General features: G+C 45.5%; 1 protein-coding gene across 2 annotated transcripts in view; it reads right to left on the reverse strand.

Annotated features, from left to right (window-relative positions):
- The window catches only part of PLXNA4 (plexin A4), a 490888-nt gene that overhangs the window by 88467 nt on the left and 378014 nt on the right, over nt 1-24407 (reverse strand). For both annotated transcript variants that reach the window (XM_065049321.1, XM_005509327.3), the window contains exons 9-10: nt 22567-22681; nt 3979-4179 (exon numbers count right to left, since the gene is read on the reverse strand). In XM_065049321.1, the coding sequence (XP_064905393.1) occupies nt 3979-4179; nt 22567-22681 (316 nt within the window). The remainder of the gene's footprint in view (nt 1-3978; nt 4180-22566; nt 22682-24407) is intronic.

A 24407-nucleotide genomic window follows, 5' to 3' on the forward strand; every position in this document is an offset into this window, starting at 1 on the left:
TGTGATTAGAGCTCAGGTCTGGGGATTGATTCCTGTATCTGGCTCTGCCACCAACTCCTTATGTGATCCTGTGCAAATAATTTAATTCCTCTTTGCATCAATTTTCCAGCCATAAATCACAGGCAGAAAACTTCTTGCCCACAGTCATCTCGTCTCCTTGGATTTTTTGCTTCCCAGAGCTGGGATTGAATTTTTATGTCTGGGTATCACCCAGGACAATAAAGCCCAAATCATGACTGGGGTTTCTCTGTGATATTTGCATGTACATTAATAATAATTATAATAATGATATTAATAATAATGCATCTTAATAATCAAGATGTGAATATGCATCTCGCAGCCCTGTCCTTGCCTTCCTTCCATAAGTGTTTTCCCACAATTTCTGCTAATAGCTCTTTATTTTTCCCAGCTCACTTTTTTTTTTTTTTTGCTTTTCTTTTTATTTCTTTTAAATCACTGTGTGAGCTGCACCACAGAGTCAAATGCCACTGAAACCTTTTGCTTGAGTACCATGATGCGACAAATATAACATATTTGCTTCTCCTGTCCCTCAGTTACACAGCACTTTGAGCTGTACCACCTCAGGTCTCACAATGCACAGATCTGTGAAGGACTTGAAGACAATTATCAGCAGGGATTTTGTTGCTAGAAATCGGTGTGTGCTGCCTGTGTATGCCAAGGCCAGGCAGTGGGCTGGCAGGCTCACACCAAGCGACAATTTGGGCTTAGTCATTAAAGCAGATAGTGGCAATGATCATGACATGGTCAGGTGGGTCATCTCTTACCCACCTCCCTATTACTCATGCCAAAGGCTGCATTGGACTAGATGATCTTTGGAGGTCCCTTCCAATCCCTAACATTCTGTGTGATTCTGTGATATATTGGGCTGATTTCATAGAATCATAGATCAGTTTGGTTTGGAAGGGATGTTAAAAGCTCACCCAGTGCCACCCCTGCCATGAGCAGGGACATCTTCACCAGATCAGGTTGCTCAGAGTCCTATCCAGCCTGGCCTGGGATGTTTCCAGGGATGGTTCATCCACCACCTCCCTGGGTAATGTGGGCCAGAGTCTCACCACCCTCACTGTAAAAAATTTCTTCCTCATGTCTGACCTGAATCTCTCTTCTTTCGGTTTAAAACCATCACCCCTTGTCCTATCCCAACAGGCCATGCTAAAAAGTCTGTCCTCATCATTCAAGTGCTGGTGATCCCACCACTTCCCACTGGGGAAATTGCTCTCTGCCCTAATAGATCTAGCAATTTCAGTCATTCCTGTTGACATTTTTACTTACTTATTTATATGCCTCCTTAGCTCTCCTCCTTTTCATTTCCTCCCATCACTCTTGTGCCCAGACTGTCGGCAGAGCTATCATAAGTGCAATAAGGAATGGCAGGCAGGGTCTCTCTGAGTGATAATTGCATGCCTTGGGTGGTGTGATAGAGGACAAAGCCTAGAGCTGGGAGTCTCAAACCACTTGACAAGAACAATAATTGTCCCGAAGCGTGCTGCTTGCAGTGACTTATTGCTGTTATCAAGTGAAATATCTCCAAGGAAAGATAGGGGGAGAGACAGAGCTGGCTATTGACTGGACCGAGCACCATCAGTGCTGGATATGACATTACTGACGGACCGCCAGATAGGATGGTCCCACCTGGGTGTCCTTATTACATCTCTTAACTGGAGTCGGAGCCATTTAGAAAAGCACCTGCCTGAGATGGGTCTGATCTCAGCTACCCTGGTAATAAATCCTGAGGCACCAGGCAGTGGAGAGCAAGAGTTACAGCTCTTTCCTGATCCTGTCTTTTGTGAAAGCAGGAAAACTCCTGCATTTTGCAGAAGTTATTCTGCCAGAGCTGAATTGGAGCTTTTCAGTGCCTGGTGTTTGATGGGAGAGGGGTAGAACTTGAGGCTTATAAAGAAAAACAAGCCAAAAAATGATTGCTTAGTCTAGCGTGCATCATCAACAGAAAGATCTGCTGGCAGGATAGCATCCCTTCAGGGACACACCATCACAACACATCCTCCCACCCTCCTTTGGACCTTCTCCAAGCCTGCAATGCAGGTGCTACGTTCAGCATCTCATCCAGAAACTCTGCTGAGTAAAAAGTTCTGTTGAAGGGGACTGATTGAATTTGCAAACAAGCTCATACGGCTATTTCTAAAGCCAGGTGACCCTCGAAGTAGAGTCTCATTGTATCACAGTGGCTCCAGACTGAATGATAATTCTGGCAGGAAAGGAAATAATCATGATGGAAACATATCTACAGCACTCCTTCCCTATTGTCTGTGTCCTCTGCCACCTGCTCAAACAGAGCCAGGGCTTCTCTGTTCCCTTTTTGTATCTGCAAATGCTTCTTTTGTCTGGCTCTCCCTTCCACATCTCTTTCTCTCAGTGTCTGGCAAATTCAGAGCAACAATGCAATAACATTTCTCAGAAAAAAAACAAGAAAAAAGAAATAATAACTCAAATCAAAGAGTCAATATGCCTTCAAAAGAAAAGGGAAGAAAAGGGAAGAAAAGAGAAGGAAAGAGGAGAGAGAAAGAGAGAAGGAGATGGAGAGCGAGAAGCAGAAGGAGAGGGAGAGGGAAAAGGAGCGAGGAGCCAGAAAACAGGATAGAAAAGAGTTGAGTTTATTCCAAAATAAGTTTCTCTCCCTGGAGAAGGGAGAGATCCACCTGGGCCACCATCAAACATGGGACAGGCATCCTACAGACACCACACAGCAGTAAGGTCATGGAGTGCCTTGGCATTAGCCTGAGACTCAGCCCTGCCACCCAAGGGTGGCTGCTGCTTTCCCTGCTAAGACTTTTTTGGACATATACATTGACTCTGTTTGGGGCCATACAACACCCTTTATCCCCAGACTTTCACAATAGTAAAAGAAAAATTAGGTCTTTTTTTTTAAATGCAATGCCTTCTTATGTGAAACCTCAAAGCCAGGTGGCCACAGGCCACAAACCAGTGTTCAAAATCAGGGGGAGGAAGGGGGAGAAAGGAATAAATACAAGAGTGTCACTGGGAAGTTGCACGTTTGCAACAGATCGTAAAATGTGTGAACTCCCTGTGAACTTCAGCACGCTGCTTAATGCAGCAGAATATGTTGTGATGGATTTTAACAAACACTGCCCGTCATGGAGTGGCAGAGCTGCAGTGAAGTGGCTAAAGCCTGTAATTAGCTCTTTGACTAATAAATCACTGCGTAGTAGCAGCAATGAGAATGCCTCAAATGCCCATGTCTGGGAGACATGAACCTCATGGAGAAAACTCTGGAGAAGCAGTGCTGGGAGACCACCATTTCTCCTGGCAGATGTCAGTGTTTGACCTCAAGATTGACATTGGTGTGGTGACAACACCACCGTGACTCATGCAGGTTCCCTGGTAGGTGGGTGGCTGGTTCTGCACTGTAGATGGGGAATTGAAGGTGGGCAGAGGCAAAAGGACTAACCAAAGTTCATATTGTGAGTCAATGGCTGGAGGAGGGCTGGACTCAAGCCTTCAGCATCTCACCCTTCTTTGGAACCATTACATGTTTTCATCCTTCTGACTGTTTGTATGGGATTTTATATGTCCCATCACCAAAGCCCCACATGATAACCTTAATTCTCAGTGTTGACATGAACACTTATCCCTTTGTAAACCCTTTTGAATGCACACGAGGATATGATACTGTGAGGATATGGACAGGTTAAGCTGATAATACTGGCTATGGATCATGGTTAAGGTTCTCCAGCATCACCAAATGGTGGAATCCAAGGGCAGAAGCAACTACTGTGTGGTGACAGCATTCAACCTAAAGACCGAAAAGGGCAGTTTGCAAACTACCAACCATCCTTTCCTTGACTGTGGCTGGAATCAGGTAGGAAATTAGGTAAAAAGGGCTGCAACACAACCCCAGATCCCATTTGGACAGTGCTGTAGGCACTCCTGGTCATCCTTGACCCCTGCACCTCTGCCAGGCATGCAGAACTTGCTCACCGAAGTGTTCTGGCATTGCACACTGGAGCTGTTGAATCTCAAGGCGGGCACCCTCTGCTCATTGCCCTGGATGTTCAAGATGCACTCGTAGCCTCGTTGTCCCGACTGTGGCTGGGGCAGGTTCTTGGCCTTCAGCGTTATCGGTTTGATCACCTCCACTGGCACCAGGATCTTCCCTGCCTGCAGCAGCTGGGGACAGTCCTAGGGAAAAAGAAGACAAAGTGCCAAGTCAGTACATGTGTTTCCCAGCCCCAGGTGGAGTCCTCTAACGCTTCTCAACCTTCTCACTTCACACTTGGCTTCAACCAATTATGAAGCCTTTGCATCTCCCTGGGCCCTAGACTAGTATCAGGCTATTCAAGGAGCATTACCAAGAAGGCAGATAAACAGGTGAGAAATTCTTTTACCAGCCATCTTTTCCTATCTCCCTTGCTCTCACTACAAACTTTCAATGTTCAGGACCCAAGGAAGCCACCTCTGGTGCTTTTTAGCACCTACTCCATTCATCAGGCAGTGGGAAAGCACAGAATCATAGAATGTCCTGAGTTGGAAGGGACCCACAAGGAACATCAAGTCCAACTCCTCTCCCTGCACAGGACAACCCCAAAATTCACACCATGTGTCTGAGGACGTTGTCCAGTCTCTTTCTGAACACTGTCAGATTTGGGGCTGTGACACCTCCCTCAGGAGCCTGTTCCTGTGCTCCAGCACCCTCTAGGTGAAGAACCTTTTCCTAATATCTAACATAAACCTCCCCTGGCACATTTTCCTGACATTCCCTCGGGTCCTAGCGATTGTGTTCTCTCCAGGGACTTAACCCAGTTGCAATGCCATGTCATAAGAAGTAAATGAAACAAAAAACTGAGCATAATTCCTTGCATCTCCAACAGCCAACACACCATTATACAAAAGCCACAGACCCAGACAGCTCCAGCAAGACCTATTGTAAGCTACAGTCTGGGTTGTTAAAAAGAGAGTTTGTTTTGGCTTAGAAGGGGACAGAATATTGATTACAGACTGATCCAGTTTCCAAGAAACAACAGTTACACAATGTGTGAAGATCCCTAGGAAAGGCTTGCCATCATTTCACAAAGGGAACAATGTGAAGTGAATGTTGCTAATCCAGTGCCTCTTGGTGGGTCCCTTGCACATGTAGACTTCTGGGCACCCAAAGCCGCAATGCAGAAGGTTGTATTTGAAATCTCATTAATTTGCACCGCTTTAGTTATAGCAGCAATGCCTTGCTTCTCCATAGCATGATCCAACATCTGCAGGCTGTCAAATTCATGTATTCTAGGAAGCTATCAACTCCTTAGGAAATTACTGCAGCATTTGTTTGGCTAATCCAAGGCAGTTTGATATAAAATGGGACCCCTTAAAGAAAACACTGTAAAAGGCTACAAAACATAAGCATGCCATATTCAGAGATCATGCTGTCTTCATCTCTTATGAGTGCCTGGCTGACCTCTCTTTTAAATCTTTTCAACTTCTAGATGCCAAGAGAAAGCCTGGTCCCTCTTTTTCTTCTCTGCACTGCATTGTCACATCATCTACTCTCTATAGAGCACTACAACATCATGATAGTGCAGTGACCCTGTCCAGTCCAGAGACTAACACCATTTCAGCCTGTCCCACCCAATGTCAGGTCCAGCTGGTACAACGTCCACCCAAGACAGGTCCAGTTGGTACAAGCAGAGACAGGGAACTTACATAAAGAGGTATGAGTTTAATCTGTAGGTGTGGGCAAGGGACAGCATGAGGAAAATTACTGATCCAGGACTGGAAAGTAGGGAAAGAGATTGAAAGGCTCAAAAATGGAATTTATGGATTATGAGTTCCTGGGAGCTTGTTATAGCAGATGGTGGAAACATCTTACTGAAGCAAATAGCTTAGGAAGATAAAGAAACGGATTAGACGTGTAACATCTGCAGTTACTCCAACCAGGAACAGAATTACAAGAGCCATCAATCATCACACTGTGGGTGTGAGATGATCCATGGCCAGGGGCAGGAAGAAAATCCAGTAACCACCCAACGTGTTTCTGCAATGAAGTCCAGCAGCATCCATTAGTCCCCAAATAGGGTATGTCCATCCTAACGGGGATGTCAGACTGAAGAGACTTTTGGAGCAACCTGATTTCTCATCTGCACTTACAGGGTGATGTTAATGGTGTAAAGACTTGACAGCTGTAGATGGACTTCATTTGGCTTTGCCCAGGCTAACACCAGAACCAGGACAGCCAAGCTCAAGGTCACAGTGGAGCTGGATGGAAGTAAACCATCTTGGGTCTGGTAGTCATTTGCCTGAACTATTCTAGCACAAGGCCTAGCTTAATAAGTGCTACCAAGGACTGAGTGAGGCTAAATAAGCCATCACGTTAAGTTGTCTGGATGTTGTAAGGATTGCAGATGCCAAGCCCATGTGGTACTGCATTGCAGTGATGAGCTCTAACACTGTGATTCTCTGCAGTCTTGGAGATTTTTTGTCAGGCATTGGAACATGCTGCCCAGGGCAGTGGTGGATTCACCATCCCTGAAGGTGTTTAAAAGACACATGGCTGAGGTTCTTAGGAACGTGGTTTAGTGCCAGTGTTTGGTTAATGGTTGGACTCGATGATCTTAAGGGTGTCTTCCAACCAAAATAATATTATGATTCTATCATTCTGGTGCTGAGCAGCATTTCAACAAGAAGACATGTGTGAGTTTGCTCCAGGAAGCTGAGTATATGAGCAGTAAAAGTTGACTTATACCTCCTCATACACAAGACACAGTCAGTGTGGAAAGATGCTGCCTCTGACTCCCAGGAGTGCTTAAGGAGCTACACCCTGTTCTAACACTCTCTGCTCTTGCTGTTGTCCTGCCCTATGATTAAATGTCCCCAGGGAACTATTAATGCTGAAACACAATGGTTAAAGTGTCATATAAATGTTTATCTTAACAAAAGGACAAGGTTGGACAGTCTAAAAAGTCTTTCCAACCTTGAGTCAAATGATCCCACCCTGTCAAGGCACACCAGTATTGAGGCAAGTTGCAGGGTTAAGCAGTTCCTCAGCATGAGAAACTGAGGCATAACCTAACCCTGGGTTATTTAGACCTATAAAAACATAAAGGACAGGGGAAGGAGGAGATCTAGCCTCTATTAAAATACGAGTGAGAGTTTCCAGTTCTGATGACACCAGCAAATACCATGTGTAAATACCAGTTGGGACCACACAGCTTCAATACCCCCTGAATCTACCCCTTCAGCCGCCCAACATGTCCTGAGGCCTCTCAATCAGCTCTTTCTCTCTGCTGGCATAAGAAAAGACCTTGGCAATAACTTCTTCATTTTTTTTCCTCCTCAGCTATAGGAGTTAAGAGAGAGAAACATTGGCAGAAGGAATCGGTGGGATGGGAGGATGGGAAAGCTGTATCTGCCACTGAGCAGCCATCTCCCAGGAGTGGGCATTTTGCTTGATGTCTGTCAAACAGAATATCTTCTGAAGGGGGCTGGAGGATGTGGCTTGGAGATAGTCCTCTGTCTTACCTGCAGGCCAATCCCAGCTCTGCAAGGCTGGTCTTTCTTGTCTAGCTTTATTCCGTCTCCCCTCCCACCACTGGTGCTGTAACCTTTCCGATAACACTTGTTTCAAGTTCATTAACAAGCAGTGATTGCGGCAGCCCCAAAACAGGATTCGTTTGCATATAAAAAGCTTTGCAGTGCTCTGAGGAAGTTCATTATAGATAATTGAAGAGGCAAGCACCATAAAGAGGAAATCCTCCCAATGTGGCTTTATCTGATTGACCTAATGTTCTTTCTAATTGAAACAGGGGGAGAAAAGGCAATTTCATTGGGTGATGTGCTGCATAAAACCTCAGAGCTTGGACTAGGCTCTGGGTTTGAATTCAAACGTAGTACTAATTTTACAGCCTTAGTCAAGTTTTGGGTGCCTGGTCAGGTTTTTATTTTTGAGGGTAAACCGTCATTCTGCTCAGCATAGACCCTGCAGCAGGACCGAAGCGGAAACATCCTTAAAAAAGAGTTATCATGGGAATTTTCCAGTGGAGGCAGTTTCTTTTCACCCTTCCTTTGCAATGGACGTCACCTTGGTTGGAAAACAACAGTTTTCACGTGATGTGTGAGAACTAAAATCATCCACAGCCAACAACTGTACCAATGAAGGGCACAACCCCACCCTTTTTGTATTTGGTATATAATAAATTAAGCCTTTCCCCTGATTCTAAAGGGAGCTGGTTCAGATTCTAGAGCAAAAATGGAGTTTAATCTGTACCAGGACAACACATCTGAAAGCGGGCTCTTGTTGATTCATTTTGCATGTCTAGCTTCATTCTGTTCCTTAAATGCTTTCAAGTGAGTCAGTCTTTTTAAAATAATATCCTCCACCCTTGCCAATTACTCGTATCAGCAGCCACGCACACCTCAAATCACCAAATTTTGCCAGTTATCAAGTCAGAGAGCTTTGCAGTGAAAACACCACATGAAATGAGCTGTACTCATTGGGTCGATGGTAGTTTAATTTTCCTTATTTATAACTCCTCGTAGAATGCCTGCAAATGTGTTTTGCTGTAGCTTGCAGAAATAATGAAGTCACAGAAATATGAGAACCCTTTCTCTCCTTTTCTCTCATGTATGTGTTATGGCCTTCATCACAGCAATATCTTAGTGAACCCCCAGTGAGACCCATCACGAGAGTTTTGCTGAAGAGGGTGATGAAACCTCTCTGAGGCTATGTGTTTTTAGTCCTGAACTAATTAGTTTGGTTCCTTTAGGGTGCTTCATACATATATAGTTATGGTTTTTCAGGGATTCTGCCATGCTATTTTCCAGTCAAAGCTGGAGGCCAACCAGAGTCTCTGAGTTACCATCCTCTCCTAGGGATGAAACTTGCAGGGGTCTTTCACAGTCTCGTGAAATGGTGTTTTTCCTAACCTTATTTTGTACAGCTTCACACTCTGCCTCCGTTTATGGCTAGTATCATGAGCCCAAGTCTCATCAAAATGTTTCCCGTTTTCCAAAGGGAAATGAGTCTCATCTATCCCAACTGTTAGACATCCCACATGGTAACTGGTAGAACATCTTTTTAATACAATGACACACCTGCCTATCAACAGTCTCCACCTTACATTGGTGTCCCAGTTCACTTGTCTTCCCCAATGCATCTCTTGTTATCCAGACTATTCAGAAGAGGGAATCTTTCCCGCTTTTCCTTCATACTGCTCCCTCACAATCCCTGGTAGCATTGACTGGATCTCCACTTCCTACAGAAGGAACCTAGAGCTCATCTATTGCTGACTGCATTGTAGACATGTTTAGTAAGATACACTCAACTCTTGGCAATGGATTCTCATCCTTCCTTTCCCAGAAAAGTAGAAGTCACCTCTATTTAAGACAAGGCATAGCTGCCATAACCAGTTCCACCATTACTCATCTCAAATCATCCTGCTCCCGTTTCTCCTGCCATCAAAATCAATTTCTTCATCCTCAACTTCAGACTTTCTTTTAAATACGCTTCATTCTGCAACCATCTTTGTGCCTTATCCAAGCCATCTTGTCAGGAAGGAACATGATCACAAAGTGAACTTAAATGGGGACTGTTGTGGTTTAACCCCAGATGGCAGCTAATCACCACACAGCCACTCGCTCACTCCTCTGTGGTGCAATGGAGAGAAGAAGCAGAAGAGTACAAATGAGAAAGCATGTGGATTGAGATAAACACAGTTTAACAAGTAAAACAGAAGCTTCGCACACAAGCAAAGCAAAACAAGGGATTCATTCACTACTTCCCATCAGCAGGCAGGTGTTCAGCCATCTCCAGGAAAACATGGCTCCATCATGTGTAATAGTTACTTGAGAAGACAAACACCATAACTCTAAACATCACCCCTTCCTTCTTCTCCCCTTAGCTTTATATACTGAGAATATTGTCATATCATATGGAATATCCCTTTGGTAAGTTAGAGTCAGCTGTTCCAGCTGTGTCCCCTCCCAACTTCTTGTGCACCACCAAACTACTCAATGGTGGGGTGGTGTTAGAAGTAGAAAAAGCCTTGACTTTGTGTAAACACTGCTCAGATATAACTAAAACATCCCTGTATCACAAACATTGTTTACAGCACAAATCAAAACAGAGCCCCACGCAAACTACTATGAAGAAAATTATGTCAGTCAAAAGAAGCACAGGACCATAACTTACTCAAGCCCTTTGTGACCGCACAAGAAATGATACTCAGATTGTTATTTACTCACATATTATGTAAATACAACATGTCCCTTGTTCATCTGCTCTGCTAAGATACAATGTACCATTTTCCCTGTGTCCCCTGTGGTTTTATCACCCTCCCACTCTGTGCTGTAATCAAGTCAAGAGGGTAGGATTTGAGAGAAAGAGATTGAGTCTTTATAAAGATATCCAGACCACAGCATCTGGATGCTCTGTTAGATTAGATTAAAGGACATTAAAATCAAAATGAAACAGAGGAAGAGAAAGAAAAGGAAGGAAGAGGAAAAAAGAGGAAAAATAGGCAAGCAACCAACAAAACAAAAGATGAAGATGAGAGTTTAGCAGCTACTCTGTACTGCTGCAAACAGAGGGCTTTGGGCTCCAGGGATGACAAGGTGGTTCCTTCAATGAATCACTTTTAAGCTCTTGCACAACTTCCCAGCCCCAGGATAATCTGGAGAAGGAGTTTGGCATTCCCAGTGCAGGAGGGGAAGGGGTGAGTTACAGTCCACGTTGTGTTTACATTATTACACCACTAATTCTTAGCATCATAAAATTATATTTAAAATTTACACGAACAGTGCTGGGGAATGTTATTAGGTTATAAAGTGGAATCAGGTCAATGCTTTGTAGGCAGGATTCCAAGCTCCATAAATTTCTGGATATACTTCCCCCAAATTTACATCGGCACCAGCAGCAATCAAACCAGCTACAAAAAAGCTCACCCGGTCAAAGAACTTTTTAATGCACCATATATTTTATCTGCACTTCCTAAGTTTACAATGTTGTTAGTTTGATTGATGGTGTGCTTATTTATTGGCACAGCAAAAGTAATAATATAAGAAAATGCTCAGAACTTTAAAGGCAGCTGATGAGGAGAAAGCAACAGGATTTATGGGAAGTGTAAACATCTGCAGAGACAACAAAGGAGTAATTGAGTCCTTGCATTGCTGTTACTTCTGATGGCTCCTTTCTAGTTAAAAGTCTTCCATGCACTCAGGAGGAAATAGCATCCCTCTTTTATCCAATACTGCAAGTGATGCTGGTGCCTGGGAAAAGGTGGTTGCCCTGGACGCTGGTGATCAGTCTGTAGAAGAGATTTGGCCCTGTTGAGGCTCTGGCCGCTCTAGTAGCTACATGCCTCAATGTATAGATCAACATACAGATCCCACTGATGGAGGGAGACCAACAGATCAGTAGCAGATCATTAGCTTGGCTGCCACAGTCTCTTGGGTCCCTGGCATCAGCGTCGTGAAGGCTGGAGAGCAATGAGTGATGCTGATCACCAGAGAGCAGCTATTCAAAAAGCAGAAGCTAAATTAAGGTGTAAAAACTAACCTCTTCTCACACGGCTCGCTGCTGAATCCCATTGATCAGGAGCAAAGTGACTCCCCCAAGGTCAAGTAGGCAACACTGAGAACTGACCCTGGTCTGCTGAGAGCTGGATCCCTGACCTAGGACTATTCTACCTCTGAAGTCAGTCCACACATCTCTGCTGATCAACAATAATGATCTTACCCTCCTTTAATTCTTTATTAATAGAGCTTTTCTCAGCCAGTCCATTATTTCACGAGGATCAAGGTCAGGTTGCCATAATTATCCAAGCATCACATTTATCTTTTTTAAATAGAGACACAAAGTTAGCTTTCTTTCAGCCCTTTGCTGCTCTGACACACTCTGAGAAGGAAAAGTAATGATCCAGAGAGCGGGAGCCTTCTGGTCACTGGATGAAGGGAGTGGACTAGTGACAAAAATAGTAGATGATTGTATCATTAGGTCCATCTGTTCAAAGGAGTGGGGCTACTGGAGACATGCAAGAATTTTCAGTTCTTGTTTTTCCTGAGTAACTGTCTGGTTTTGAAATCACTAGAAATATGAATGTGTGCATGGAGGAAGGTGGAGTACATGTAAGAGACAAGGTAACCATGTATTTACAGAGACGAAGTCTGTAATTTGCTAAAAAAAAACCCTAGTTAGGTAAAACAGCCCTTCAGAATAAAACATAGTTATGCTGGATTGTGCAAAGCCATGGAGAGCACTGAGCAGAGCACAAGCAGCCTATCAAGCAGTAGTAAATTTCTTCTCTAATTATTACTATGAAAATTCGCATCCTTCTGCCTAGCCAGCCTCCTGTCCTTCTGTAAGGACTTTCATTTGAAGTTCAGAAGACTTTCCTTGTATACCAAAGCACTGCACATCCATGCATGGCACCTCGGCAGCCCAGTGAGGCTGGAAATTTTGAATATTGCAATAGTACCCCTTACTGCTCCTTCACGTAGGTACTAATGACACCGGCATGTTGCTCCCCAACAAAGCTATTACTCACAAATGGGTATCGCACATGTACAGGACATTCTCCAACCAAGGCTCCCTCAGAAGTGACAGGAACTGTCATGACAACACTCTCACATGGGGATTTCTGTGTCTAACAAGGACTGAGCCCAAGCTGTAGCACTTCCTTCCTAAGAGATGAATGAAAGCCTGTTTCTTCTGTAATGCTGCCCATTTTTACAAAGTTAGCAGGAAGTTGGTATCTTTGGGAGCTCCAGACTTTGGCCCAACTAAGAATGGCCCAGAATGGTTGATGGGTTCAGAAGTCAACAGAGCAGACAGAGTAACAGATGGAACAGAGGTGCACATGCAGTCCATATTGACGCAATCCTGCTTCCTTTGGAAATCAGGACAGGAGCCCAGAGAGACACATTACTTTGGCTTCCACAGTGGGAAGGTCAGGACAACGATATCATGGCTCCTGTCATCCTCCCTCTCACCAAGATCCATGACAGCATGAGATAACGTCCAAGCCAAAGCAAATGGATTCATGTGCAAAGCCAAGGCGGTGAAGGAGGGTCTGGGCTCAGCCTGCTGGAGATGCCCCAAGCAGGACAGGAGACACATTCCAGCGTTACCTCTTATCTGCAGCTTCAACATCCTGAGAATGTTTTTCCTTGGCCAGGTCCCAAAAGCTTGCATGTCCAGAGCAGTGAGTGCAGCTGATGGAGAACAGCAAAATCTTTCTTCTTCAGAGACAGGCCACCACCCCACACTAAGTCTGAATGAGGGATTGTCTTTCGTCTTGAGCAACTACCTTCACCTCAAATTGCAGGGTGCCACACAGATCCTAGCAGTCCTAACAAACGTCTAGATAGTAAGAAAAATCCTGTAGCCACTCAAGGTATCACAACGGCATTGCACTGAACCAGGCTATCAAAACAACATAAGCCTTTCCTGATGTTATTTCAAGGGTGCTGTGTTGGTGGGGACATATGAATATTACCCTGCTGCATTCTGGGATCACTTTGGCCTGTGGGATAAATAATCTTTCATTACAAAGATGAGCAGCCCAACTGTTATGAGTAATTTTTAGCAGGAACATAGTATTGAGTGTCAGATGCTTCTTGGATTTCCATTCAAACTAACTTCCCTGTGTTGCTCCTAGAAATTACATGAACAGGTCCTTGATGGCTGGAGAAGCTAAACTCAGAGAAAACAAGATGTATGTTGAAGTAGGATGAACCTCACACAGGGAGGCCTTTTTCCATTAATTCTCAGTTCCTGTTATGATTTGGTTGGAGATCTCAACAAAGAGAGACATGATGGATGTGGAAATTTGTCTACATAACCTCATCTACAATTATCTGAAAGGAGGTTGTAGCAAGGTGGGGGTTGGTCTCTTCTCCCATGTAAGTGACAGGATGAGAGCAAACAGCCTCAAGTTGCACCAGGGGAAGTTTAGATTGAATACTAGGAAAAACTTATTCAGAGAAAGGGTTGTCAGGCATTGGAACAGGCTGCCCAGGGATGTGGTGAAGTCAACATCCCAGGAGAGGTTTAATAGATATGTAGATGAGGTTCTGAGGGACATGGGTTAGAGGTGGACTTGGCAGTAGTAGTTAACCTACTATCTTAAACGTCTTTTCCAACCAAAATGATTCTATGATCTGTCTTGCACCAGAGACATATTTCCTGTAGATCCACCAACATAATAATCAGAAATCCTGCTAAAAGTGAATGAGGAAATTGAACAAGTTACCAGCCATTTCCCCTGCCAGCTGGATGACTGCAGAGCAGGAAGGCTCAGAGATGACAAAAGGTACCCAAAAAATAACAGAAGAAGCCACTTAACACAAGCTTTACATCTTTTTCTTCACCCCGCCACGTGCAAGTCAGTATGACTTGCAAACAATTGCAAATTATCTAATTTGTTTATACATGCTCAAAGACTTCTTATGAACTGCCCTCACTGCCAGATCACAGCTCCAGGTACTAAGTACTGTACAAGCACCTGTTAAGAGAAAGTGCTCACCCAAATCAGAAAGAGGGTGTGAGAGAAACAAGGGCACAGAAAGGTGAACGTGTCCAAGCCAGCTCAGAGACAAGAATAAAACTCTCATCTGTTGAATATATAACCCTTGGCCTCATACATTACCTGGTATTGCTTCTGAGCAGTATTTCCATGCTCTAGCAGGACTCCATGAACAAAGGGAAAACTTTCTTCCTGACCTCTAATTTTTGTGTTTAATTTCCTCTTATCATTTTGTGAAGCACCCCCTCTGAAGAGGATCTACCCACTACACAATATTTATCCATTTCTTGGAAAAGGCTGTAACAGTGGAGGGGGGTTGAAACGCCACGGCCCGAAAAGTCAAATCACCAGATGCCCTGAGCCACAGCTGGATCCAAACCATCAGATACAGCCTCCTCCCAGATCACCCCTGCCTATCCCTGGACAGGATGTTGACAAGACTGAACTCCACCACACGTGCTTGGAAACACTTCTAAAAGCTAAATAGATGATAAACACCAAAAAGACCCCCATGCTGCTTAAAAGCAGGTGCTGTGAAATGCATGCATGGCTACGCCAGATCCCATCTGCATGGGGTGGCTGCCACTGCCCGCAGCAGCTGCCTGTGTAGAGCTGCCTCTGATCCCCTCGCCTCTCCTGCCGGTCCCCCTGCCTGCTCAGAGCACTTGAAGGCAGCAGGTTGCCTGCAGTTGCCATAGAAACTACACCTTACCCCCTCCCCTTAATGATAGACAGGTGCCAGGATAAGTGAGTGGATAATCGACGAGCGAGGAAGGATTCAGCACTTTGGTGTTGGCCTCGCTGTAACTGTTATTAGAGTCCCTGAGAAATGAGAGATACATTAATTTGAGCAGAGATGGGTTTTCTCTCCTCCCTATTCTGATGCTTCAGCAGCTGTCTCTCTGGCCAGGTTGAGGGAGGCTGGAAATCAGAGCGGGAGGGAAATCGAGCAGTTGCCACAGCAACAGCTGAAGTTACATCACCAGAAGGTTTGTCCATGCAAGGGAGCAAGGAGTTGACCGTGACGATGACCTCATAGCCCAGGAAGTCCTCTACCCCCTCCCCAGTGCAGCCACTCAGGCATTCCCACCAGGGTGCATTTTGGGAGGAGGTGGGCATGGTGCTTTCTTCTGCACCTTGCAAAGAGGATAAAGCAGGAAACTTTGGGGCCTCAAAAACCTGCCTGCTTTTTGAGACCCTGTGGCAAAGCCCTCCCTGAGCCAGACTGAGATGCACCAGCAGGGTGGGGAAGGGCACTGCTGAGCTTACTACGAAGTCCATGATGAGGAGGGGTTGGCATTATAGAATCATAGAATCATTTTTGTTGGAAAAGACCCTCAAGATCATTGAGTCCAACTGTTAACCCAACACTGACACTAAACCATGTCTCTAAGAACCTCATTGATGTGTCTTTTAAACCCCTCCAGGGATGGTGACTCCACCACTTCCCTGGGCAGCCTGTTCCAATGTCTGACAACCCCTTCCGGGAAGATATTTTTCCTAATATCCAATCTAAACGTCCCCTGGAGAAACTTGAAGCCATTTCCTCTCCTCCTCTCTGTTGTTACTTGAGAGAAGAGACTTGCAGAGAGGAGCAGAACAGAACAGAACAGAATATTCCAGTTGGAAGGAACCTACAGTGATCATCTAGTCCAACTGCCTGATCGCTTCAGGGCTGACCAGACATTACAGGGTGTTATTAAGGACATTGTCCAACTGCCTCCTAGATGTCTGCGAGTTCAGGTTGAGCTGTCATTACCACTCCCTGCTTTCTTTTTTCTCCTCCATTCTTCCTCGTTTCCCACAAATGCCATCCCCAAGAAGGACAAGAGGCCAGTCAGAGCTAAATCAGTGCTCTCCACTGCAGAGGCTGCCGGTACAGCTCTGTGTTCAGCACAAGGCACAAGCAAGGGCTGGGTGAACTGACGCTCTGCTCCTCAGCAGCTGCTCACCAGCATGCGGCTCACACGGCTTTCCATAGCTTTTGACAAATTAATATTTGAAGCAGTTGTTTCTTTTATGTGGGCTTTACTGTCATTAGTACATACAAGTCGACATAAAACACTTTGGTGCAAGATCTTCTCTTCTGTTCTCATTTTAGGCAGCAGATGAAAATCCTTTCAATAAAAAGCTTGTTTGGGAGAGGAAAAAAAACACATGTACATGCAAATGGGCTGAGCAGCGAAAAACGAATACCTTCTTCAAGGTAATTAAATTATTATGTATCTTTTGAACCCAGTGGATAACAGATTTGTTATCTAGGCTTGCTTTTGGCTTTTGCCATTTTTTCCCTCTTTTTTTTTCCCACACAAAGCTAAAATCCTTGCAAGGCCCAGAACAAGATAGTGTTCGTCTTAGAGAAGAAGGCGGCACAAAAGAAGACTTAATTCTTTATCCCATCAACTCAAGCAGGCTACCCCAGCTTACCCAGCCTTATACAGATGTCTGTGAAACACTGACATGAAAACTACCCTGCTGGATCAGAGCAGGTGTGTACAAAGACGAGATGGACAATGCAATCAGATGTATTGGGTTATAGGTATTAGGAGACAGAGGTGCTGCTTCTGCAGCTTCTATCACCCTGGAGATCCTGAGATCAATTTCTTTCATTCCTCTGTGCCTTATTTTCCCTCCACTACTTGTTGACTGCCTTGCCCATTTAAAGAAGAAAACAGCTGAACTCTCTTACTTGGTGATTGTGTCAAGTAAGTAAGGGTTAAAGTCATGGTGTGTAAGTCTGTAATGTGATGCTTTGAGGTGCAACACTAAGCCTGCACTATGACTTTAGCTAGGGTCAAAAACAAATGTCAAAGGCAGAGACAGGATGGCTAAGAAAAAAACCAGAAGCTTGATCTGTTCCTCTCTATCTTTGAGAATAACTCTCTCTGCTTTTGGCCAGCTCTCTTTGGGAAAATAACAACAGCAACAATCCATTTCAGTATTAAAATATATACATTTTTTTCCTCATACTTTCCCTTCCCGCCCTCAATAGCAATAATATCAGCTGCCCTTTATAAAGAAAGAAGTCGCTCAGTATATTTCAAGCTAGTGGACGTGGCTTTCGAAAACATGCTGTAAAGGGAAATTATACGCCAAGGTGAAGTATTTCAGTCGCAAATCATCCCGAGACATCATCAACCCTTTTTGACTGAGTTCAGTGCCATAATCATAAATACTCTTGCTTTATGACCACACTGGAGTTCTTCACCAGGAGCAAACAAGGGCTTTCCCAAGGCTCCCAAACTAGTTGATTCAGCTCCAATATGGACCAAGCTGATTCACTGAGCACTTGACAAGTGACAAATAAGAAAGTCGTGGGTCCTTGTTGACAACAAGGGACGTGCTTTTTCTGTCCTTTCTCCATCTCTGGTTTAATTTTTGCCAGGTGGTGGTAGGACAGCTGACCTGTCCCAGTTTGGGGCTGACTGATCACAACTATCCATCAAAGGTCTCCCTGAATGGTGGATCACAGGTTGTACAGATAGAAACTGAATTTTATCTTCTGGATAGTGTGGGTCATGGCCAAAGCCTTTCTGCTGCCCCACTGGACCTGTCTCAAATCCTGCACTCTGCATTAATCAGCAACTCATACTACAAGAAATAAAAATGTAAAAAAAAAACCAGGATCTTCTCAGACCATATGAAAAAGATCTGAAAGAAAGTCAGGTAAGCCCATGGGAACCTCAAAACTTTTGAGATGTGTTAAGAAAATGGTGGAGTCAGAAGTACACAAGGGCAAAAGGCTCTCTTCAAAGTGCCCCAGGCTGGTCCAGGGGTGATGGGTACCAACTCAATTGATCCATTTGCAGTCCAGGCCAGATGGAGAGGCAGGGGAGCCTCAGCCAGCACAATGGCAAGATGCTGTACAGGCAAAGAGAGAAAAACATCACCTGAAGGTGGGTGTATCAGCAAGAGATGATGAAGGTCATAGTATGGGGGAAGGGAGCAGGCTTGGCATGCCAGCAATGATGATTACAGAGAGAAGGAGTTTCTGGCACCAGTCCATATGACAGAGTAACGCCAATATTTGTTTGCTTGGCAAAGAGTCTCTTGGTGCAATCAGACCGTACGATCCTGGAAGCTGGCCACACTAATCTGCTCAGCAGACTCATGGAAGGACTGCTAATGGAATGGTCCAACCATCCCATGCTGGTTGTACAATTTCCCATCAGGACCTGCTTGAGACCTACTGATTTACTGATTTAGCAGGTCCTCATGCCTGGATGGTAGCAAACACCTCCCCTCCTCATCCTCCTGGGGACCAAGTGCTTGTAGAGGAAAGAATGGAAAGGAGCGTTGCAGAAGGAGATGGAAGGCCAGTAAAAATAGGGCCACTCAAGGTGATGGTATGTTTTGAGCTCTACTAAAGATGTCATTTGGAAAGCTGGAAATGGCACTCAGTCCTTTTCACCTTTTGAGTCATGTTATGTCATTGGGAACTAGTGGAAGTCTAGATGGGCAAAAAAGAGCCAGGGTTGGCTTTGGGACACCAAATAGCTTCTTTTGTTCAAAGAACCCACTCGATGAATAGGCAATGGTACAGGGCAGAAAAGGAAAGAATTAAAAGTGAAAGTAAAAAAATAGACAGTGGAAATTTCAGTGAGATGAGTCACTGAGAAGATAGCTTCTCAAGAGAAGTGTGGGAGATATATGTAGCATTTGTTCTAAGTGCCATTTGACAAAACCTTTGCAGTCACAGAAGAAATATAAATCTGTGTTTGTCAGAATTCACTTGAGATGCCATCCGTCCCCACCCTTAGTGTTCTTGAGGGCCAAAACACATGGACAGCAATGAGAAGGACCCTGAAGCTACAGGGCATTTCTCACATTGCTAGGCAGAAAGCATCTCTGAAAGCTTTGAATTTTGCAAGACCATTATTCTTGCAGATATTGTCCAGTCATTCCAGTGCTGAGAAATGTTTCTTCTGTGCAGTAGACAACAAAACCAGCTCCTGAGCTGAGCAGCTGAGTGCCAAATGTTGTCTCCCATGGGAAAGAAGTTGGTGCCCAGAGATGATCTTGCTGCAGAAGCCAAGAGGGCTGCCACCCTCATCAGCAGTGACCAATGTGACACATGTGTGTCACACGATGCTATCATTGCCTTGTAGATCAATAGTTGTCCTCTGAGGTTGGGTTTGTGTCTCTCCGTGCTGCCTTGCAGATCACACAGAGCAGATTTGCAAGATCAGAGGGGGAGTATTTGAAACTCCGTAGGAAATCCTCTGTTAAAGTGGATAGAAGAGAGAAAGAGGAATCTCAGCTGACAGGTAAAGTCCCCCCAGATTGGAGCTGTCTCCTAGTCTGAAGATTATACCTTTCAGAGAGAAAGAAACCCAATGAGCGGTGACAATGAGTCCAACGCCTCCTTCCCAGTTCTTCAAACCAGGACCTTGGCAGAGAGAAAGACTAGGGCTGTGCCAATCCCCCGTCTGTCTCATAAGGAACTGGGATGACACAGAACTTCTCGCGATCTCCTTTCTTATGGGAGCAAGTGTCGGAAATACCAGGGATGTGATACAGCTTGAGGGAGGAGTTACATTGTGATTTGTAGGCCCTTCATTTTGTGGAGGGGGCTACTGAGAACTGAGAAGGTGAGTCCCGTGTTTGGTACATGAGACACACCAGAGGAGTCTACCAGAGTAGATAAACGGTGGTGGCATTGCACAGCAGGAAGGTGAGACAGAGTGTCCCGGGGAATGCCACCTGAGCAAGATGTTGAGGTCTCTCCAATTCCTGAAGTAGAAAGCACAGAGACCTATGGCCAGCAGGACTGGCCAAACTCTGCCAAGGCTCCATGTGAAGGAGTAGGTCCTGTCTGGTTGGGAGAGCCAACCAGAAGAGCTGAACCCTGGGTTGTCTTCCTGCACCACTTCACCATGGAGTAGAGGGTGTCAAGACTATACAGGTCCTCAGTAAGCTTTCCAGTAGGTTTACAGCAAATGCTGAATCCTGGTAGATGAATAACTGGCAACTCTCCCTGCTTATGAATATTTATGGCCTGTCTCAATGCCACAGCAGTTCAAGATGTCTGCTCCAGGACATCTCAACCACCACATATGTGACATCTCAAGCAGCACGTAACGAAGGGGTGGGAGGGAATGGAGGATGCCACAGGAGTGTGAAGACACTACACATTTGTGACAGAATCATAGAATCATTTTGGTTGGAAGAGATCCTTAGGATCATCAAGTTGGCCTGTTAATTCAACACTGGCACTAAACCATGTCCCTAAGAACCTCATCTACATATCTTTTAAACACCTCCAGGGATGGTGACTCCACCACCTCCCTGGGCAGCCTGTTCCAATGCACCACAGCCCTTTCCAGGAACAGATTTTTTCCTACTATCCAATCTAAACCTCCCCTGGTGCAACTTGAGGCTGTTTCCTTTCATTCTGTCACTTGTTATTTGGAAGACTGACTCCCCCTGGCTCCAATCTCCTTTCAGGCAGTTGCAGAGAGCAAGAAGGTCTCCCCTCAGTTTCCTGTTCTCCAGGCTGAACCCCCAGGTCCCTCAGCCACTCCCCATCAGATTTCTGCTCCGGACCCTTCACCAGTTCCTTTGTGTCATTTGGTCCAGTAAACTGGCTTGCCTGGGTCATGGGCTGGGGGTACATGAAGGGACACATTACAGACACCAGATCCAGCAGGCAATGCAGGGAACAGTGGGGATTTCATCCTCCAAATGCAACACACATTGCCAGAGAGTCCAGCAGCTGCTTCCGTGCCGAGCGGTGCAGCAGATATCAGATCTCTTAATGGTCACAAGTCCCTTGGGACAGGCAAACAAGGAACCATCTCAGGTCATTTACCAGACAGGTCAGGATGCTTTCAGACTGTTCCTGACCAGGAAGTAATTAAGTGGCTTCCTATTTGTATTCTCCTGAGCTCCACTTGTCTGCAAGTGCTCATTAGTTACAATACGAGCCAGACAGCGTTTGTAGCAGAGCAGCCAGCTCTCTTAAGCCCTAAGGCCCAGTTCAGCTCAGCGACTGGCAATGAGGCATTCCCTGGCCTCATCTGGAGGCAATTTGGTACACTGGCCATTAGATACCAAACCCACAAAGCCACAGAAGTGTTCGAAGCACGTCTGAAACCCACTGACGCTGTGGATATAACCCTAAATCCTCCTCAGATCTCAGCAGCCTAGGATATCTTTTTAGAGGCCACCTAATGGCAAGTCCAGTGTTTCCCCTTCATTCCTCTCACAGAATGTCCTGAGTTGGAAGGGACCCACAAGGATCAAGTCCAACTCCTGTCCGTGCACAGGACACCCCACAGTTCACACCATGTGTCTGAGGACGTTGTCCAGTCTCTTCTTGAACACTGTCAGGTTGGGGCCGTGACACCTCCCTGGGGAGCCTGTTCCAGTGCTCCAGCACCCTCTGGGTGAAGAACCTTTTCCTCATGTCCAACTGACCCTCCCCTGGCAAATCTTCCTGCCATTCCCTGGGTTCTGTCACTGGTCACTAAAGAGAAGAGCTCAGCCCTGCCCCTCCTACTCCCCTTGTGATGAAGCTGCAACCCCATGAGCTCTGCTCTCATTCTCCTCTTCTCCAGGCTGAACAAACCAAGTGACTTTAGCTGTTCTTCATACGGCTTCCCCTTCAAACCTCTCACCAATTTTGTAGCCTCTTCTGGACACTCTCCAGTAACTTTATCTCCTTTTTCTCCTGTGTCGCCAGCCCTGCACACAGTGAATGCTCCAGGTGAGGCCGCTCTAGCGCAGAGCAGAGCAGGACAATCCCCTCCCTGCCTGGCTGGTGATGCTGTGCTGGATGCACCAGGACACGGGTCCTTCTTGGCTGCCAGGAACACTATTGGCTCATGTTCAACTTGCTGTCAACCAGAAACCCCAGATCCCGCTTTGCAGAGCTGCTCTCCAGGCCCTTATTCCCCAGTCTGTATGTACAGCCAGGGTTGCCGTGTCCCAGGTACAAAATCAAAATCCCTTGGTACTGGGAGCTTGCACTGGCTTTCCAAGGTAATGTACTGAACACTACCCAAAAGGTGACATCAGCAGTTCACATATGCCGTGCATGTCCCACTTCCCACCTGCCTACCTCGGGCAGCTTGACTCGTCCCTCCTGGAAGGAGCAGGAGCTGGGGTCATGAGTGCAGACGTGGCGGTACTTGCACCAGTGACACCGGTAAGGGCTCTCCACGCATGACAAACACCTGGAGATGGAGAGAAAAAGTAGTCACTTGGCCAGCCGGGCTCTGTCAGCCAACAGAACAGACCTTGATAGTGTTTCCCAGAGGTAAATATACGCCAGTGAACACTGATTTTGCCATCACTAACAGAAGGGCATGGGCTTTGCAGTGACCCAATAGCATCAGGTCTCAGGATGGTGCTGGGCATGCCATGGCCTGACCTGGTTGTCACTGTGATCACAAGTGTCTCGTATTAATTAGATAATTTAGATTGCATTCATGTAATTGTAAATAGAGTAATAAGAATTATTGTTCTATTTCCATTGCCCTGTTATAACTTTTAAACTGACTATCAACAAGTTCTCAGTTTCACATATAAGAGGCATTCCTCTTTTTGCCCATGACAAAATCCTGAGTGTAACAAAAAGTACAAGATAAGGGGCTGGCTGGAAACCACTACATCCTCACTGCCTCTGTGCTGAACTGCACCAGTGCCCTGGAAGGTGCGAACACATAGAATCATTTTGGTTGAAAAAGACACTCAAGATCATCAAGTTCAACCATTAACCCAATACTGGCACTAAACCATGTCCCTAAGAACCTCATCTACATATCTTTTAAACACCTCCAGGGATGGTGACTCCACCACTGCCCTGGGCAGCCTGTTCCAATGCCCAACAACCTTTTCTGGGAAGAAATTGTTCCTACTATCCAACCTAAACCTCCCCTGGTGCAACCTGAGGCCATTTCGTCTCAACCTGTTGCTTGTTCCTTGGGAGCAGAGCCTGACCCGCCCTGGCTTCAAGTTCCTTTCAGGCAGTTCAGAGATCAGAAGGTCTCCCCTCAGCTCCTGTTCTCCAGCTGAACCCCCCAGGTCCCTCAGACGCTCCCATCACACTTGTGCTCCAGCCCCTTCCCCTGCTCCATTCCCTTCTTTCAACTCACTCCAGAACCTCAAGGTCTTTCCCACACCATAAGGAAGTGACAAAGGGAGGGGTTGGAGGGTGAAGTAATGCCCATGGAGGGCAGTGCATCAGAAATCCCTTCTGGCTAATCCTCCCACTCTCACACTTGATACAGAGGCCAAACTCAAGCCGGGATGCACAAAGGTCAGAAAAACAAGGATGAAACAGGGAATTTTGTCTCCCTGTGTACCATGGGCTTATTAGTGTGAGTTCTGCCTAGGGTGATGGAGCTCCTGCAAATATCTTAAATCTATTGTTCTTTTCTTTATCTCCGCAGAGATGTAAAGACAATTGTAACAGCTGCCTGAGAAGCAGAGGGCATATTTAGGAAGTCACCTCTTCAGGGTGTAGTAAAGAGCCTTCTTACAAGGTTTTGCATTATACTCTGAAGTGTCTGGAGGGGACTTTGCAGGGGGGGAAATTTTCCTGGCCATGTACCACTGGGTTTTTAATGGGCAAAAGTGAAAGGAATTGCCCCCAGTAGAGCTTGGCTGAGCCCAACAGACATGTACACCCTCTCCCCTGCCTCTGTGAAATCTCGCTCAACTCCAATCCACTTTGAGCTCTGGTACAGTGAGCTGTTCTTCAAATTGGTAAGAAGTGCTTGCTCTGATACATCAAATTAAAAATGGATAGTGTATTATAGTTTGTCAAGTAAGAAACCAAAACATGCCATAAATATTTAACACCATCATCTCTCCTGCTCTCCCCCCCAACATTTGCTTTCTGACACTGTTTGTCAAAGCAGCAGGAACACAGCAATAGTATTTGCCTTTCCTTGTGAA

This window comes from Columba livia, chromosome 1 (genome assembly GCF_036013475.1).
Source record: "Columba livia isolate bColLiv1 breed racing homer chromosome 1, bColLiv1.pat.W.v2, whole genome shotgun sequence".
Lineage (NCBI taxonomy): Eukaryota > Metazoa > Chordata > Aves > Columbiformes > Columbidae > Columba > Columba livia.